The sequence below is a fragment of the Vespa velutina genome, chromosome 1 (assembly GCF_912470025.1).
Source record: "Vespa velutina chromosome 1, iVesVel2.1, whole genome shotgun sequence".
In the NCBI taxonomy this organism is placed as follows: Eukaryota; Metazoa; Arthropoda; class Insecta; order Hymenoptera; family Vespidae; genus Vespa; species Vespa velutina.
In genome coordinates, this window is record NC_062188.1 from 20,002,447 (window position 1) to 20,023,327 (window position 20,881).

The 20,881-nt window shown below is 39.7% G+C and overlaps 1 protein-coding gene across 1 annotated transcript in view; it reads left to right on the top strand.

Annotated features, from left to right (window-relative positions):
- The first annotated feature begins 9,712 nt into the window (after window positions 1-9,712).
- LOC124955022 (protein groucho-like) overlaps window positions 9,713-20,881 on the top strand; it is a 41,683-nt gene continuing 30,514 nt past the window's right edge. Inside the window, exon 1 of the mRNA XM_047508961.1 lies at window positions 9,713-10,644. Within this exon, the coding sequence (XP_047364917.1) occupies window positions 10,582-10,644 (63 nt within the window). The 5' untranslated portion in view covers window positions 9,713-10,581. The remainder of the gene's footprint in view (window positions 10,645-20,881) is intronic.

Genomic DNA, 20,881 nt, shown 5'->3' on the forward strand with positions numbered 1-20,881 from the left:
TAATTCAAATCCTAGCTTTCACTTTCACAAGGTTAACATTCGTCGGAAAGAAAATCTTGTAAAAAAAAAAAAAAGTGAAAAAAAAAGAAAAAAAAAAGAAAAAAAAAAAGAAAAAAAGAAAAAAAAAATAGAAAGAAAAAGGATAAAAAAAAAAAGAAAAAGAAAAGAAAACTACAAGTACCGTTTTGTTAATTCGATAAAAATTTTGGGTCGTTGAGCATGGAAGGTCGTTCATTCGTTCGTTCGTTCGATAAAATATTTCGTAGAAAATAAATTTGCAAAGGTGTAAGCCGGAGTTTGGTGCAGTTAACGGTGCAACTCTAAATCACAATCGGCCATATTGGATCGTAAGTCACGCGAAACAAAAGTCGTTAAACGAATTACCATTGATGTTAACGAAATTAAACACCCTTGATATGAAAAGCTGTCCTCTCCCATCCTTTTCTGTCTCATTCCGTGTTATCGTTGGACGACAAGTTGATGCATGGAACGATAACGAGATATATTTCTCGTAAAACGAGCGAACCGACGACGCGTGAATACCAATGTCCAGGAGGCTTGTACGCTTAAAAACTATCAAATCAAATTTTCGCAACGCTCTTCAAGCAATAAAAATCAATCAATTTTTCAATAATTATATTTTTCTAGAAGGATTATATATGTATATATATATATATATATATATATATGTGCGTGTGTGTGTGTGTGTATGCATATTTTTGTTCAAAGTTAGACGTACTAATCTATCCAAGGAGAAAAATATCTTATTAATAAAATACTTTCGAAACGTTGCAAGTAAAATAATAAAACTTAACGCACGGTATATGCTTATACAATAATGGTATATAGCCGATTATTATGAAAGAGAATATTTAAATTATTTAAAAATTATATTTCTACAATGGCAAACGTTAAGAAAAAGTAAGTACGCACTGTAATATTATTTTATTGAAAAATAATTCTCTTGATGCAATTTAAAAAATTTTTAAGAACAGTATGTGCGAAAACAAAAATGCGTAGGATAAATATTTGAATTATTGTTATACCACTTTCATAATCATCGGGCCCATATATATATATATATATATATATATATATTGCATACATACGTACATGTATATGCGTGCGTGCAAATAGATATATATCTGAGAGCGATCGAACGAGCAATTTTTCGGATATTTCGTGAAAATCGAATGACCGTGATGGTAAGCCGACGCGCTCTTTGGCGCATTCGTAAATACGAGCGTAACGGTATAAAATCGGTAGGCGTGTTGGTTACACGAGACGAGAGCTCGAAGCCGACGGACTCCCACGGACAACGGTGGCAGCAGGGCGGACGATTGTTTCTCGGCTTTTTTGCCAATGCACTATTTTTCAACGAACTCGACCGAACTCGAAACGCGTGATAGCCAAATTCACGGTACGCGGTATTTCGTTGTTTCGCGAATCATCATTGGACGACGCCTATCGTTCCGCTTCGCGATTTAATTCCTCGACGTGTACCGCGCTTTTCTAATTGATCGCTCGACGAGTTAGCTGCCTTTGACTTCTTTCGATGAACTGCACACAATTGTCTCCTCTTTTCCTCCCTCCCAGGCTCCCCTATTTCGTTCCAACTTAACCTATATATATATATACATCTATGTACGCACGCATATACAATAATTAAATTCGACAAAAATTTACAAGATTCTTTTTTCTTTCCTTTCTTTTGGTTGCTTTTTACTCTATTTTCCTTCTTTTTTTTTTTTTTTTTTTTTTTTTTTTTTCATCAATTTCCAAGCGTTAATCCCTTTGAACGGATTCGCAAGCGAGTAATTTTTTAAGATAGTTCGGGAAAAAAAAAACTGTCAAATGAATAAGCCGTCGTAGATCGAAAAAAAAAAAAAGAAATAAATAAATAAAAAGGTGTCAATCGAAAAAACTGTCGATCAGAAAAACTCGATCGAAACAAGAAAGAAAGAGAAAAAAGAAGAAAAAAAAATTCGTCGATCGAAAAACCGAATATACTTTTTATGAATAAGCGAGAGGAAAAGAAAAGAAAAAAAAAAAAAATGAAAGACCGTTTACTTTGCTTTGTCTCCTCTCTTGTACCTGTATCTAGAACACGTTTACAATTTTTTATTCGCTACAGTCTCATATATACACGATGACCGTCGGTTCTTGGGAAATAAAAAGGACACCGATAAAAAAGAGAAAGAATGAGAGAGAGAGAGAGAGAGAGAGAGAGAGAGAGAGAGAGAAAGGAGAGAAAAGAGTTTTCGGAAGTCACGAGGGATCGAAAGGCGGTGTGGTATTAATTGGTCGAAGAAGGAGAGTTTGGATCTGTAAGTGGCTGGGTGCCGCTATCCCGTCGAACATTTTCTTTTCTTTTGATTTTTTTTCTCTCTTCGCGGTTCGTGCTACGGAAACGTTCGTTCGTCGTTTCGCGTCGTCCTTTTCTCTCTCTCTCTCTCTCTTTCTCTCTCTCTCTCTTTATTCCTTGTCTCGCTTACGAGAAGAGGAGATTCCCTCCTTCGGCGTTTCTCAACGTGCAGGATCTCTCCGTATTGAAGAGAGAGCGAGCGAAAGAGAGATAGAGAGATAGAGAGAGTGAGAGAGTGAGAGAGAGAGAGAGAGAGAGACAGAAAGAGAAAGAGAGAGAGAGAGAAAGGAGAAGAAGGTATAGCCACCTTGCTCTCGGTTATAACCGCGTCTATGCGCGCACGGTACACGGGCCCACACAGCGTAGGAAAGGCACATAATAAAGGTCGTAGCGAGCTTGGGTGCGAGGGAGATAGAAAGAGACGGTAAGAGGAGACGATAAGAGAGACAGAAAGAGTCCGCGCGGACTGAACGAGCAACGGTCTGGATTGCGATCGGAGTGCCGTAGTTGGTCGACTGGTTCGCCTTCTTCCGGCAGGATTGGCCTTTTTCATCGTCGACGACGCCTCTTTATTCGTGTTTGGGCGTCGCCCACTACTTTTTCCCGTTACGAGGTTGGCCGCGCGAACGTACAAGCGATTCTTATAGGCCGATCTACGAACGCACTACGTACGCTTTCGACGAGACGAGAAGATACTTGGGTTTCTCCGCGCGGACAAACGTTCGGGGCCGAGGTTAAGACGCCTTGGCAATCAAGTAGAACTTCGGCCAAGCAGACTCGCTTCTCTCTTTCTCTCTCTCCCTCTCTTTCTCTCTCTCTCTCTCTTTCTCAGTGGTGATGGTGATGGTAGTAGTGGTGGTTATCGGAACGGGGGTGAACCAGAGCCCCCACAAAGGACGGAGATGGTAGACTAGGAGAGTGAATCAGATAGAAAGAGAGGGACTGGATATATGTCGAAGGCAGCCATATTTAGAGAAGGAAATCAGTGAAGAGCATTTCGCACCGTGTACCAGCTTCCTCCGCTCTTCGGCTTCGTTCCGTCTTCGTTCCTTCTTCTTTCGAGCGCATCTTCTTGCCTCTCGATTTCCCGACTCTATTCTCCCGACTCTTCTCTTACTCTCTCTCTCTCTCTCTCTCTCTCTCTCTCTCGCTCTCTTCTATCTCCTTTATTCTGACGGATAGGAAAAAGTGAGCGGTTTCCCGTTTACTCTCTTGCGGCCCGTTTCCACGCCGCTCGGGAAATTATGCTCCCCGTCGATAGATAGTACGAGGACCTACCTATCTATCTACCTACCTACCTACCTACCTACCTACCTACCTACCTATCTACCTCCTCTCGCTAAAAGTCCAATCAAATTGACGAAGGTGCGCGCGCTTATTCCGTCCGAATATTCTCGTTTTTTGCTTACGTGGAAACGGCTTCGTTTCTCTCTTTCTCTCTATATCTCTCTCTCTCTCTCTGTCTGTCTCTGTCTTTTTTCCTTTTCTTTTCCGCTTTCGACGTCCTTAACCAAAGAGGAACTCCGGATATTCGAAATACGCGCGCTTCGGCAAATTTGATCTTCCATCGATCAGCCATTTTCCATTCTCCCTCGTCATACGCTTTAGCGAATTTACGCTCGCGCCGTTTTTTCTTTTTCTTCTGTTCTTTTTCTTTTCTTTTTATCACCTTTCTATCCCCCCCCCCCTCCCCTCCACCCCCGATCTTCCAGTTCTTTTTTCTCGCTAAACAGAAGATCCTTTCGAATAGTTCTAAATGAAAAATTTCCTTTACGATGTATAAAGGTGAAACCAAAATGTTCGTACAATCACGTCAATGTCAATTTCTATTAGAACGTCTAACCTGGTCCAAAACATTTTTTATTCAAAGATACGAAAGAACGAAGAAAAAGTGACGAAAAACTGTATTAACTAAAAAGCACCCAGTCATTTTCAATAACTATTCTCACCCGTCCAGACGGTGTAACGAAAATTTGAATTTTATTTTTTTTTCTTTTTTCCTACCAAGAGAGGGGTAGCATCTGTCGAGAAAAATTTGTCAAACTAACCTGTACGCGGCACACGCATGTAACACGGAGGTACGATGGATGAGGAGGAGAGAGAGAGAGAGAGAGAGAGAAAAAGGGAGAGAGGGAAAGAGGAATATAATCACGAGGCTCGAATCCGGGCGAGAGCGTTCGAGCTGGATAGCGGAACTTTTCGAGCGCTTTTTTACCACCGTCGTCGTCGTCGTCACCGCCATCATCCTCCCCGTTCCTCCACCACCCTCTCCCTTCCCCTCCCTCACTCTCTCTCTCTCTCTCTCTCTCTCTCTCTCCATTTCCTTCTCTTCGTTACCGTCGACGACGACGACGACGAAGCGTCGCTCGAGGCTCGAGAGCTTTTTCTGCATCGCGCCTTCGCGGTACGTAATGTCATTTCGCCCCGCTTCGATGCAGCGACGAAAACCCTCGTCCTCGGCTTCCACCGACGTTCCACCTTCCTTTTTTTCCTTTCTTATAATGCCTTCTCTCTCTCTCTCTCTCTCTCTCTCTCTCTTTCTCTCTTTCCTTCTCGTTCGCTCGTTCGCTCTTTTATATTACACTCACCGCTACGGTAGAGCGCCCTGTTAAGAGTTTACCGCATGGCAACGTATTTTTTTCGATACACGACGCATACTACGTTCCTGAGAGTAGAGTTCCAAGCCTCCGTTTATCATCCTTGGCTCATCACCAAGTATCTCCCTCTTGCCCTCTTTCTCACTCTCTCTCTCTCTCTCTCTATCTATCTGTCTGTCTGTCTGTCTGTCTGTCTGTCTGTCTGTCTGTCCGTCTGTCTGTCTGTCTGTCTGTCAGTCCATCTATCTATCTGTCTGTCCGTCTGTCTTTTCAAGAAAATATTAAGAAAGTATTACAAAAAAGATAATGATTTATTTCCCTCAATGTTATATATTCGAAATTATAAAAATCTATCGGTTTTAATAGGGTCGCCGTTCGTTCGATAAATTTAAAAACAAGAAAGAAAAAGAAATGTTAAAGAGCAATACTGATAGAAGAATATTTTTATCGTGTCGAGCCGTTTCAGAGCTACGCGACAGTGGAACGACAGAGAGAAAGAGTTAACGAGTTTCGTTCCGCAAAAGCGACTTTAGAGATACGATTCGAGCGACTCTACTCTATACAATATATCGGATCGTTTCTCTCCACGAGGTTTTCCATCCGTCGTGGTGGAAGGCTAACGAACTATCGATGATTAATCGTCAAAGCTACCGACCGATATTCCTACACGTGTATTATCCATGTAGAGAGAGAGAGGGAGAGAAAGAGAGGGATACTCTCACTGTTCACCAAAGATTTTCCCTCTTCGAATGTTCGGATATCTGTTATTCCTATTATACCTTTCGATAGAGATATCATTGTGTTACTACGATCTTCCTATCGAATATAATGCCTTTTGATTCGCACCAATATCATATGCCTCTTACGCATAACAATTACGATATATGTATATATTTACGTATTTATGTAATCACAAAGTTGATTATCGAATAGAAAATAGATAATTAAACATTTATATACATACATACATATATATATAGTATATATATAGTATAAAAATAATTCTCTCTTGGGGTATCGAAGGATCGACCTATGAAACTTCTTTAATCTTTACAAGGCAGATATATTTCGAAATAAATCGATCCTTATCGTAAGATCGGAAACAAGAATATGAAATATCGATGACGTGGAATCTACTCGGAGGAGAGAAGAAGTCTCTCCGCGAATAAACTCACGTACATAGTTGTCGGTAGTCCAACGTTTTACGATAAAATCCGCAAACGATCGATCTATTAAACGAGGTAGCGTGTAATCTGATACACTAGCTGGTACTATCAAAAATTCACGAGGGTCTTCTCTCGTCCTACTTCGAGGACGATTACATCTATCGAACACAAGTAAATAATACGATCGGCTTCAAAGTATTTCTCTTTGTATAATGCGTGTCGATGAAATTTTTAATATGTTCCATCGTCGAGTTTAAAAGGGATTGTTTTTCAACGTTAAGTTTAAGAAAATTAAGAAAAAGAACGAAAATGGATATATACATCGAAAAATAATAATACGTAAAAAGTATATATCTATATAAGACTAAGTTAATAAGGGTTTAATAAGCTTTATGCTCTTAATAGATGTTGATTTTTGTTAATATCTTGGTAAATTATCGACGATCGACGAGCATCTCTCGTGCGTGGGCGCAAACACGATCGAATACGATCCTGACGTCTCTGTAACGCGAAACGCTTTCGTCGGATATCGAGCGGACGTGTACCTACCACGCACCGATTGATGGCCGAGCCAATTGGCAGCCGAGCACTTGGCAAGAATGATGCAATTAACCAATAAACACGCTTTCCAACAAGGCAACTGCACCTATGTATCTCTCTCTATACGTACGTACGTACGTACGTACGTACGTATGTACGGGAGCACGATGCGGAGCACAATGACGCTGCCAATGACGCGCCACCCTACCTACGTACATATACATACATAGATGAATGCGTACATGCACGTATACATTGGTATATACATTCTCTCCTACACGTCCTACGATATTCCACATATATGCGTGTATACAAATACGGATACAACAAGAGCGAGCCGAACATAGGTATATCTGCAACATATTCTCATACTGGGCGAGATGAAGTTCATACGTTTGCCACGTTACGTCGGTCCATCGAGTTCGACGCTCGTAACGACGATTCCCGTTTACATTCAAACGTGGCTTTACGAACGAATTCATCCTTTCTAACGTTACCATCTGACATTTCCGAAACGTCAAGAGTTGTTTCAAGTCATACATACCTTCTTGATCTTCGAACGTCATTCATTTCGAACTAAGAATGATCGGTATTTTCAACAAAATTAGATACTATTATAAAGTTATATTATATTACCATTAGATACTCTTACATCATATCACTTATATATTATATTACTATTGCGTATTATTTTTATATATCATTCGTCGAATTTGATTTTATCCACCCAACGATAGTACGCGCGTGCTATTCTTTTGTCCAAGGTTATATGGATTAATGTCCGACGAAATTTTATGACCGTCGATGAAATTTCTTGAAACAATTTCTATTCCTTTCCTTTTCTTTTTCTTTTCTTTTCTTTTTCTTCGTCATACGATAGACCTTCGAACCGTAACCGCAAAGTCTAAAAATTTCGCACAAATGAACTCCGTCGAGAGACTATGGATAACCACCGGGTCGATACGCGCCGGGCTATCAAAAGTGTCACGTAAACTTTAACATTTCTCTTTCGAGCTAAGATCGTGGATTGCCCCGGATTGAAATGAAATGTTTCACGATGAAAACGATCGTCGTAATAACGCTTTAGAAAATGTCTTCATTCGGATAGAGAAATGACGTATTTAAAAATGCGATCCTTTCTATTTTCTTTATGATTTATCACGCATATCACCATCTATTAGATGGCTCTTAAAGAACGGATAAAGATCCATAGCGGAATTTTGCGGAGTGAATTACAAGCGTAAATAGTCGATGACTAGAACGATCTACTTGAACGATGATATATCGAGAAGTCGTTCGTTCGGAAGTCAACAATCCGATAACTCTTATCTTACCTTTAATACGTCCTCTATACGTGTCTACGTACATACCTACGTATATACATATGTATTATATGGACAAAATGTATATACACATATATATATATATATATATATATATATATATATCTGATAGGAATAAAGTAATTCTTTCGAAGCTTTATCCGTGCGACGAGTACGACACGTCGATAAGTCGTGGGAGAGATATCGAGGAAGAATTTACGTGACGATAGAGCTTCGACAGACGGCGACATTTTTCCACGACGATATAACGATCGTCATTGTCGTTGTTGTTCTCCTCGAGTACTAGCCTATCATTACGTTTACGATATGTTTGCGAATCCTTGTAAACTTACGTGATCTTATACACTGTTTCTATCCATTCCAAGTAGAACGCAATCAACGCTATCGTCGTTCGGGTTTAACAGTGATGAATAACTTTGACGGAACTATGAGTGTCGTATAATTATGATGACGTTGAGAAGAAAAAAAAAGAAAAAATGAAAAAAAAAAAAAAAAAAAAAAAAAAAAAAAATTTGTCGAACCTAGAAAAGAGCGATAACAAAGTGGTTTTTTGATGCAAGGTCGAACGAAACGCCGTTTTGTTTAGACTCGTTCGCACACGGCTAAGATAAAAGTATACGATAACGACCACCCAACTATTATTGTATAAAACTTAGAAAAAGAGATCTACATATATACATACGTACATACATATGTATGAACGTAAGTACTCGCAATTTATTTTCTCGTAATGCGTGGAATTTTTTTTGAATAGCTCAATAAATGGGTGGTAGTACCTCGGTTAAATTTAGAAAGACGACGAGACGAGTATTTTAGCTTCGTTGGTTTCGTCCGTTTTCTTCTCGCGTTTCGTTCGTGGCGATGCCACGAAATAACCGGCAAGATTAAGTATCACCGTGTCGAGCGCAGGAAAGGGCAGAGTGATAATAACTGTTTGTTGAGGGTCGAGACAGAAAGGTCGTCGAAGGTTGCACCGTACCAAAGAAGAGGGTTGAATTACACTTTCTCTCTCTCTCTCTCTCTCTCTCTTTCTGTGTGTCGTATATGCGGGTAGACTCCTCCTAACGTAGAAATACGCTTGTCCCTTGTGAAAGAAACAAGAGTAGGAAACGGGGGTTGAAAGAGAGAAGGAGGAAGAGTCTCGGTCGTTAGCGAGACAACGAGTAGGGTGAGTGAGAGTTGCAAGAGAAAGGGGAGAGAGAGAGAGAGAGGATGAAACGGTTGGCCGCTTGTAAGAGCGAAAATGAAAACGTGGTAAGGCTGCTGCAGGCTGATACGGATGAGAGAGATCCTAACTTGAATACGGAAGATTCGTCAGCGTGAATGAGATAGATTCGAGCGTGGAAAAGGGCGAGCTCTCCAATGGAATGACGAATTACTTTTCGTAGGGGAAAGGAAAACGAAGGGGAACTGCGATAGAACCGGATTTTCCTTTATTTTGACGTCGAATCTATTTCCCCTCTCCCCCTCAAAGGGCAAACCTTCGCGCGAAATAAAATATATTATTATTAATTGAAATTACGGCTAATAAATTCAAAAGTGTTTAGAAAAGTAATGATTTTTCTAATAATTCGCAATTCCATTGATTACGTCTAAACTTACATCTATACTTATATCTAAATCTTATATCCAAACTAATGTTTAATAATAATATTTAAATTAATAAAAAAAAAATGTAACGACAATGGTGTTACAAAGGAAGTGTAGCGGATGGAGAGAAAGAGAGAGAGGAAAAAAGAAGAAGAAGAAAAGAAAAAGCAAAAGAAGCGTAGGGCACTCGTCGAAAACGATCCGCGTCTGGTTAGGGTTAGCGAGTGAGTGTGGCGTAGCTAGAGAGCGAGAGAGGTAGGAATAAGCTCGAGACCACGTGGTTCGGCGGCGAGCCGTGGGGAGGGGATGAGAGCGGCGCGATGGTGGGGAGATGCTTCTCGAGTCTGCGGTTGATTAGTTGATACCCGTCCGCCGTGGAGGAAGGATCGTTACGTTGATCTCGCGTTTCTTGCGCGTAAAAAAGATACTCGCGTGAGTAGAAACAACTTTAGTGCTTTACGTTTAGGTGATTCATCGTCGTAAACGATTTCTATTTCGTACGTTTGAAGGAGGGATTATACATATTGGAAAAGAAAAATAGAGCACATTTCATTCGGTGATATCCCGGTGAAACGAACGGGACAAGTGCGTTTGTGTGAGTGCTGCACTTACGGGAGCATCTTCATTTCTTTTTTTTTTTTTTTTCTGGTGAAATAAAAGAGAAAGGAAAAAGAGAAGGGAAAGAAAAAAGAAAAGGAGGAGAGCGATTACAGTGCGTCGTGTGCGATCGGAACGCGTGAAAAGGAAGTAACTCGATCGTTTGTTTATTCCGTTTTTCCTTTAGATATTTTTATACCTTGGTGGAATAATAGTGCGTACATGCTATGATCTGGGATACAATTGGATATACTTGAAGAGGATAGATAGGAACGGTGATATAAGAAGAGAAAAACGATCGCGTACACCGACGGCAACGACGTGGAGGCACCAAGGAAGGCCGCGGCCTCGTCCTAGCCTCTTTGAGGAATTCTCGCGACAAGATGTACCCCAGTGCCGGTATAAATGCGGCAGCTGTGGCCGTGGCAGCTGCGGCACGACACCCGGTAAGTGCTCGAAACTTACTTTGCCGTCTTTCTTTCTTTTTTTTCTTCTCCTTTTTTACTTACGTCCTTTTCTTTTCTTCCTTCCCCTCCCCCTACTCCTTCCACCCTACCTTCACATTCTTTGTCTCTTTCTTCGATCATCGACTGTGGTTTTAAACGATTATTAAAAGATAGGACGCTGGTTGTCGAGAAGCAATTTCGACCTTGCTCATCGACTTGAAAGAAATAAAGAAAGAGAGAGAGAGAGAGAGAGAGAGAGAGCAAATCGTTTATCTTTTCTTTCGATCTCAATGGGAAGCATACTTACGTAAAGTTCCGATACAGGTGGCCGCTTGAAAATCTAAAGCGCAGAAGATAGAAGGAGGCTATTTCGTTAAGAAATTTACGAGCCCGTCGGCTAATAACTCTCGTCTATCGTATGAGAAAGAGAGAGAGAGAGAGAGAGAGAGAGAGAGAGAGAGAACACGAAGCTCGATGATTAGCTAAACCGTTGTAAACTTAAGCAATATATCTTCCGTAATACGTGTGTCGCACTTTCAAAGGCGAGATTCCCGGAGTAGTCGTCATCGTCGTCGCGAGAAGCACAAAGTGGTTCGTACTTTCTAAAATGTATATTATGTTCGTTCACGTCGAGACTCCAAGAAGAACCGAACGATTTTATTCCAACTGATTTTTCCTAAACGCTCGAATCAATTTATCAGACGACAGAACTCTTCCACGTACATACATATGTTTTACATGCACGCGTACGTAATTATCTATGAATGGTAAAAGACATTTTATTATCGTCGAAATGATTAGACGTATTTTCGTAATTTTTAAATTTTAAAAGATCCGTCGTCGGAACAAAAAATAACTCGAAAGAAATATTATTCAAGTAGTAAACTTTCAGTTCTGTCGATAATAACAGGAATAACACGGGAAGAAACATATCTCGTATTGTACGTTATGTTGTTAATGTGTTCGTCCAATGTGAAATTATTTTCTCGAATTGAAAGTCTTAGAGAAACTGGGAAAGAGGAGGAAAAATTTGTTGTTTTTATTTCTCTCTCTCTCTCTCTCTCTCTCTCTCTCTCTCATTTTTTTACTTCTTTTTCTTTTTTACAACCGAAGAAGGTTCGTTCGGAAATAATATTAGAATAGGGGTCTCCGGTATATATCGTGGGGCCGGTTACAAAGCGTCTAGCTCATGACCGAGCTCTTCTCTCGACTAATATCCAGCGATTATCGATACAAAGCAACCGTGAAAGTATCCTCGGCGTTCTACTCGGGATCGCAACGTTCTGCTTCGTAGTCTGTGGTTTCCTCCTCGGTATACCGCCTCGTCGAGCATAGAGATTACAAACGGAATTTAAGCCGTCCTCCTCCTCCTCCTCCTCCAACGGCCAATTTACGTGTACACGAAGCAGCGCGTGCACAACGACCGAGTCTTCTTCTCTTCTTCTCCTTCTCCTTCTTCTTCTTCTTCTTCTTCTTCTTCTTCTCCTTCTCCTTCTTCTTCTTCTTCTTCTTCTTCTTCTTCTCGGCAGTCATTAACTTGGGATAATTTTATCGCGCTTTGGCCTTTTCCTACGTGATGTTCTTCTTTTTCTCTCTCCTTTTTAATCTTCTTTTAATACTCTTTTTCCCCTCTTCCAACTTTATTCCATTTTTTTCTCTGAGTCCCTTTTCGCAAATAGATCCTCGGGTGTGATCAAATGTTCATCTCGTTCAAAGACAAACTAGCATAAATGTATGTAATTAGGTTACTGATCGCTAAATCGAATATCGAACTTCTCAGAGATACGAGGATCCGATCGTACTCGAATACTCGAGTATTATTATATCGGCGTCGAAGCGTAAAACAATCTCTACGCTTCGCGAAACATTTAACTTGGTGGTGGGTCCTTTCGAAACGGGATCCAAACATCACCATCACACGATTTTATTAACGATCCACGATATAAGTTAGTACTACTTACGTTGTGTTACGTTTCGATAAGGGACACGAAGAGAAAGGAAGGGAAGGATCGTCGAAGAAATTACAAGCCTTAACTACAAGGGGCTTCTTCGACCTAACCGATCAGTCCTACGACGATTATTCTCTTCTCTTCGAGGGAGATATATAGTAGTAGTAGTAGTAGTAGTAGTAGTAGTAGTAGTAGTAGTAGTAGTAGTAGTAGTAGTAGTTCTATATCTTTACGAGTATTTTCTCGTAAGTCAATTATCTTACAGGGGGATACGTCTTCGTAATCCTTTTACATTTTCGTCCTTAAATAATAAACGTTCCTTTAACGTTACATCCATCCAACGTGCCTTTACACGTTTTATTCTCAAACGAAACTTTCGCGAATACATAGCCCGACTCATTCGGTAAATATTTCATTGAGAGAAACGAGACACGAATGTGAATTTTTTTTTTACTCGGTAATCTCCCTCCTCTCTCACTCTCTCTCTCTCTCTCTCTCTCTTTGTCTGTGTCTGTCCGTTTGTCTCTCTTTTATTTCTATCTCTTTCTCTTTCGAGTTCGATGACCGATAGTTTACGTTTCCTTCGAGCGTGACGTTTCCAAACCGAAGCACGACGGACCGGTCTGGACCAGTACGCGAAGGGCGATATGAAGAGGAAGAGGAGGGTAAGGGTGGTAAGAGGGGCGGGGGGGGGGGGGGAAATATAGGCAGTATTGTCGGAGCGGAAGCTACACGTTTTTTTTTCTCCCCTATCGATGTCATTCCGCTGAAATAAAAACGTCGATCCGGCAAATATTGACGATTTTTCGTGTGGCGCAGGATGTCTAGAGAGAGAGAGAGAGAGAAAGATGGACAGACAGTGGGAAACGAGCAGAAACACACAGAGCGATTCTTTTTTTAGATCGTTAGGTATTATGTACCAACGAATTCATCGGGCGTATTTATTTTCTCCTTTCGCTTCACTCTTTTTAGTTTTTAAACTCACGTTCGGCTATGGTTCTCTCAACGCACTTGAATCTTTTTTCTCGCGTCGACGTCGAGACGAGACGAGACGAGATGAGAGTGCGTGCGTGCGTGCGTGCGTGCGTGTGAGAGAAAGAGAGCTCGTTCCGTTTTTTTTCTTCTACGTCACGTTTACCATAAACGCGATATAAAAGGACTCTTGCGACTAACTAACGAGATCGAAGCGAGTTGTCATTTTTTTTCTTTTCTTTTTTCTTTTCTTTTCTTTTTTTTTTCCCATTTCATTTCTCGTCTTTCGAGAGAGTAACTAGAAGAAAACGCGACGAAAATAAGTTTACGTATATACGTATGCGTGCATGTGTGTACACGTGTATGTTGCATAGGGATATGCGTGTATTATGCGTGTGCGTAACCAAGGGTGAAGAAAAAGCGATGGCGAGAACGAGCGAGGGCGACGACGAAAAAATATTTGGCCGGCGGGCAAATTTTTATTCGACCGTAAACAGCATCCCCCTATGGAACGGACGAGGGAGAGAGAGAGAGAGAGAGAAAGGAGGGGTGAGTGAGGGGAACGAGCGTGGAGAGAGAGGACGAGAATAAATGTATAGGTCGCGAACGAGCTTCGCACGATAACAGCACCCCCTCTGGTACCTCTGGTGTATCCGCAATTACGTTATATCCGTGCACCGCGTTGCGCGTCACCGCATATACAAACGCCGTAGATGAACGATTACCCGTCTCTCTCTCTCTCTCTCTCTCTCTCTCTCTCTCTCTCTCTCTCTCTCTCTCTCTCTTCGTATATATACATACATATATATGTATGCATATGCGTACGTACGTACGTACGTATGTATACATATATATGTATATGTATGTATGCATGCATGTATGTATGTGTTTATATGCACAGATAATGTGGAAAAAAGAATATATATATATATGTATATGTATATCACACTGAAGCTGTATAAAGTATAGACGGATGACTGGATAGATAAATAAAAACATAAAAAAAAAAAAAAAAAAAAAGATACAGAGATAACACGGAGGAGACAGATTTTAAATTTGATTCTGTCGCCGTGATATATTTGAAAATGGCGGGTAGCCCACTTTCGATCTAGGTACCTTGCCGATCGACAAAATCGTTTACGTTGTACTCTGTCCGTCCAGGATGATAAAAGCATCGTAGTGTCGTTGTGTCGTCGACGAGAAATGTGAATTAATTTCTATTAGAGATAAAACGTTATTTCGTTCATTATTAGACGAGCACGTTCGGGTTGCACGGGTTATAAATAGTAAAAGATATAGTGCTCTCTTAACTTTTTTACAGATTGATACGATAATCCCATTAACTCGCACGAAAGCCCTGTAAAATTGACAGTGTCCTTTTGTAACGCGAGGGGTTATGCCTCTAACTCGGAACAGGATTGGGGAGAAAAGAGTAGGGGTGGGGACTCGAGTCGGAATACGTACGAGGGAAAGCGCAGGGTGCATTGTTGACAAGTGCCTCCAATGTAAACACAGGTGCACGCTCTTTGGAATAAAAAATGACCTGGACTACGATCGGCTTCGACATCGTCCGCCATATTTGCTCGCCATTGTCATCGCGTTTCTCCGCTTGTTTGACCTATCGTTACTCGCTTTTTTCTCCGCCTTTTTCTCTTTCCCTCACACACACACACTTGTATTCCTCATCTCCATACTTGGGTACTCTCGTCGAAGAGAGAAGATTTGATTACGTTTCGTTAGGACGAAATTTCGAGAATTTATTTATTTATTTATTTATTCTCGTTTTGTATTTGTCCCGATCGACAAGAAATACAGTTGCGTATGTAACATCGTGCGCCATCCGTTTCGGAGTTATTTGGGGGGAAAAAAAAAAGAAAAAAAAACACAAAAAAAAAAATAAATATATATATAAAAATATATAAAAAATTCAAGTCGTAGTGGGTATATAGCGCTTCGTCGTACCATGTGTGTATCTACATGCGGGACGACGATTTCCCGTTTCGAGCAATTTCGAACGCGATGAAACGAGGATGGAAAAGCATAGCGGCACGTAACTGGCACGTGCAAACATTCCCGACGGTGAGATAACATACCGAAACGCGATCTTCTCGCTTCGACGAAATTGGCACGATAATTGAAGGACCACGAGAGGGAGGGAAAGGGAGAGATTTCCGGTGCTTATAAAGGTACATAAAGTTCTAGAAAGGGTGCATCGGTGAAGTTCGTAATTGTTCGTTGGTGATACGTAGATAAGGGAAAAGAAGGAGACAGATGTATGTATAGATGTATATATATATATATATGTATGTATGTATGTATGTATGTATGTATGTATGTATGGAATGGATATATATATATGTATGATCGGTGAAATGAGAGAAAGACAGAAATAGAAGTAGACTCGGAGAGTATAACGGAGAGAATATAATCGGTAGGATCAGAACGAAATTGAAATCGAGAAAGGGGAGAAAGAGAGAGAGAAGGAGAGAAGAGAGAGAGAGAGAGAGAGAGAAGAGAGAGAGAGAGAGAGAGAGAGAGAGAGAGAGAGAGGAGAGAGAGCAATGGTGAATAGCGGAAAGAGAAAGAGAGATGGAGAGAGGGAGATGTATATATAAAGAGGGATTGAAGGGGTAGTGAGGTTTCACGAGAGAGAATCGCACGAAATTCGAGGCCCGCGTGGCCGCAAGCTTCCGCACGAGACCGCAATATGCATTGTTAATTACACGGGATGAATCGTACCGCGGAATGAAGCGAAGCGCGTCGCACGTAATCGTCGGCTATTGTAAATCTCGCGTACGTGAAAATAGCCGCGTCGTTGCGATCTCGAACGGAGATCATCGGCTATTCGCTCACTTCGCTGTATTTCTCTATTTCTATATTTATCTCTTTTTGCACGTATCTATCACTCTCTCCCCCTTTCGCGCGTGCGCAAACATCACCGTTCTTTGAAAAGCTCCGGTTCGTTTTATTAATTTCATCGAGGAAGTTTATCTTTTAATTTTCGTTACAAATCGTGTTACAAATTTTTCGTCGCGAATCAACAAACGAAATAAAAGATTGATTATCATAAGCTGCTTTTTAATCTTTTGTTTGTATAACGATTTTGTATAAGCAAATATAAGAGGCTCAATAAATCGTTGGTTATTCCGAGAACGAAGTGAATTCTTCGCCGATATTCGACGATCGATAGCCGCTCCGTTTGCTTTCTTTCTTTTTCTTTTTTCCCTATTTCTTTTCTTTTCTTTTCTTTTCTTTTCTTTTTTTTTTTATTTATTTTTGTTATTTTTTTTTTTTTTTTTTTTTTTTTTAGTCTTCTTTATGCTTCTCGATATCGTTGCGTTGTTTTAAGCTACGTTTTATCTCCTATCGTTTTCTCTCAACTGTCACGAATTCGAATCGATGCGCGTTTATCGAACGACTTCGTGCTCGTGCATAATCTTAACGCGCTTATCTTAAAACAAGTCGACTCCGAAAAATAACTCACGACAACATCGAGATCAATCGAATGACACCTACATAAATAAACTTGCAAATACAAGTATATAATATGTATATACATATATGTCTATATATATATATATATAAAAAAAAAAAAAAAAAAAAAAAAAAAAAAAAAAACGAGTGTTCCGAGTGCGCTCAACTTGCCTGTAAAATCGAAGAATATACTGGCACGCACAACTGCTCGGATAAATTGTCGAGTTTAATGGACGAGAAGGGGAAGTAAAAGAAGAAGAAGAAGGGAGGAAGAGGATGAAAAAAAGAGAGGGAAAAACGATCTCGAATCACCGCTGTTCGTTAATCTCGAGACGAATGAACGGCGATAACGATCGTTGTTCGTCGATGATAACCAGGCTTTAATTCTTTCCTAGTTTCACGTTGTACATATATCAGACAGAGAGACGGAGATACTCACATACGCGCGCGGCCATATATTCGTATACACGTTAAGTTCATTTTGAGCGAGTTATCGTTATTATTGCTTCTCACGTATCTCGAATTCTTTAGAAGAGGATCGATCGCGTGATCGATCCGATGATTGATGAGATCTCGAAAAAAAAAATATATATATATATATATATGCACATACACATGTACAACGCATGTACATACACATAGATAGTGACGGAAAGAAAAGTGTTCTTTATCGTTGTTACGTGTCATCGAAAGGTTTATCGCGATAAAGACTTCGTCGGGTTTATCGTACGAAAAGGAAATGAGAAAGACTTTCTTCTTTGGTATGGGTACGCGTTCGATTAGAAAACGGGAGCGTCATAATAACCTTTTTCGTCTGTTGGCATCGTCGTGACTCATTTTAAGGTCGCGCGTACTCCTCCGTCTCCGGTGCTGCTTGACCGAGTTGACACAGGCGGTGTTATTGGCGCTCTGGAGGGCCGCCAGGGTTGTTTACGTACAAGCTGTACAAATATTATTTCCGGACAAACCGGTCCGTCGATCATTACGAAACTCCAGGCGGAAAGTTTCAACGGCTCCTCTCTTCTTCTCGTCCTTCGCTCTCTATCAAGTCTACTTTTTTTTCTTTTCTTTCCTTCTTTCTTCTTTTACTTCTTTTTTCCCTTCTTCTCTCTCTCTCTCTCTCTCTCTCTCTCTCTTTATTCTCGCCTCTTTTAAAAGTGCCACCACCACCAACATCGAGAGCAACCCCCATCGATCTCTTTCTTACGGATAGATAGATCCTCTTCTCTCTTTCGAAGTAGTCAAGATTCCGTTTGACTTTCCTGGAAAATAATTTCATTCCAACCGAGTGAAAGATAGAAAGGAAAGGTAAATGACTCAAACAAATATTTTACGTGACTCCTTCTTAAACTCGTTTCACAGTCGATTATCTTTCACCGCTAAATGAATCATATAAATATCTGTCAATGATTTCTTCTTCTTCTTTTTTTTTTCTTCTGCTTTTCAATGGAACGTGTTTGTGTATTTAAAAAAAAAAAAAAAAAAGAAAAAAAAAACAGAAAGAAAGAAAGAAAGAACATAGCAACGTTGAGAAGAATGAAAATTTTAGTTGTTTCGCATGAAATTGGTAACGTGAAGTCAAGGAATAAATTTATAAATCGGTTATATATAATCCTTTTAAAAAATTCGAAGGCAGATTCTTAAGAAATCTCATTCGAGTAGAGCTTTTTTCTTTTTTGTTTTGTTTTCTTTTTTTTTTTTTTTTTTCAATCTCGCCGTCGTATCTCTTCTCGCGAAATCGTCGAGGCACTCGATCAACGTACTTACATACATAAAATAATATAATATAACATAAGTAACGGCGTATATTTCTATCGCCTTTCGCTGATACTCGTAGGCATGTGTATCTCTGAATCTGGAGTGGCACTCGCTTTATCTATCGTTCGTTGAAATTGGCTCGATCGTAAGCGATCGACCGGAAGAACGCTTTTCACTGACCAAGCGAGAACTTTTCGATTTATCTAGTATCGGCAACGTGTTTTTCAGATAATTGTCTTTCTAATCATCCGTTTAATCGTTAGCTCTTCTTCTATTACAAGTAATTTCAAACGATTAGACGTATTTATTTTACTCTCGAGTTTCTTAATTTCATATATATATATATATATATATATATATATATATATATATGCACACACACACACACACACACATACATATATATATATGTGTGTGTTATTCTTTTCCTTATCATAACGTTTCTATTTTCTTTTTCTACGCGTTCCATTATACGCTCAAAAAGTTACGATGGAATTTATTTTTTAACGATCGACGTCGTCGACACTTTTAACGACACGATAAACACATACTCAGACGATAGCTTGAAAACGAGAATGAGGGGCAAGATGGTTTCCTCTTACAAAAAAAAAAAAAAAAAAAAAAAAAAAAAAAGAAAAAAAAAAGAAAAAAAAAGAAAATAAAAAGAAAAGAGAAAGAGAGAGGAGAGACAAGAAGATAACGCAAGTCTAAGTAACTTTAAAAGAGGAGATAGGATATATAATAGCTAGAACAACCTATAACGCAAAAATAGGTGACCGGAAAATAGAAAGATAGTTTTGGAATTCCGCCAAATAATTTAGCTTTAAGACCTAACTCAAACGAACGTAGATGAGAAGTCGTCTACCTCTCTTTGATCGTAGACTTCTCTTGCTAGTTTAGTCCCGACACTCTCTTTGTGGCTCGTTTCATAGGAATTGTGACGATTCTATGTATTTCAAGTCTTTCGTTAGAAGACTCTTCTAACGCGTAAACAGTCATCGAATGGTTTTAAGTGGGTTTTACCGAAATAACATTCGTACTTAACAGGAAACATCTCTAATTCTTTGATAGAAAGAAAAAAAGAAAGAAAGAAATAAACGAAAAATAAAAAGAAAAGGAATATTGAAAGATAGCTTTTGGTATTGGTGTTACCTACGATCGTAAATAATTAACCGGAATTATTATGATTTATGTCGGTACACAGTTTTGTTAATCTGCCTCGTAAAAGAAAGAAAGAAATGCCTATATTATATCCTAGCTTATATTCCCTTCCTATCTGTTATTTATTCCATTTATTCATCTTTAATAAACAACTTTTGTGGTGGATTTATTTTCTTTCCTTTTTTTTTTTTTTTTCACAATCGATAATTTATATTGCACTGCAATTTATGTTGCAGCTAATAATGGAAATCACTTAAGTTAATAATGGTACTTTCCCTTTTACTTTTCCTTTTTCTTTATACTTCTCTCTATACATAAACATTGGAATAGGATCGACATGTAAGAAGGATCTTTTCTTCAACTAATATCCCCCATAGGATCGATTCTAAAATATTCTCCTAAGCAATAAATAGGAAGTCTATCCATGTTCCCTTTGTAGTTTGATAAGGCCAAAGAAGAAAAAAAAAAAAAAAAAGAAAGATTTCTAAACAAAGGTTAAAGGTGAGGAAAGAATGAGAGACAAACGTATCCAATCCACGTTTCCCTTAGAGTAAGAAATTAGTTCGTCAATAGCAGTGCAACGTATATGCACGATATAAATACATATATGTATACATACATATGCATATATGTTTATCGTAAGAGAAATATCGAGAAATTTTAGGAAGGTAAGCGAGACCGTACGCGGCCATTCACCATCGTCAGAATCAATGGTCCCATTGTCACATCGTGGGAGACCTTCCTTCGTGGTAAACGTTTCGACGAACAAAGGAGTGCCTGGAACCGATTCGTAAGACTTACCTATACACTGTACCAACTCCGTGGTCCTTCTTTTTTAGCCAAATGCCGGGCCTCCTTTTTCTTTTTCTTCGCCTTTCCTTTCCTTCCTCGATGTTTGTGTCGGCTCTTCTTCTCTCTCTCTC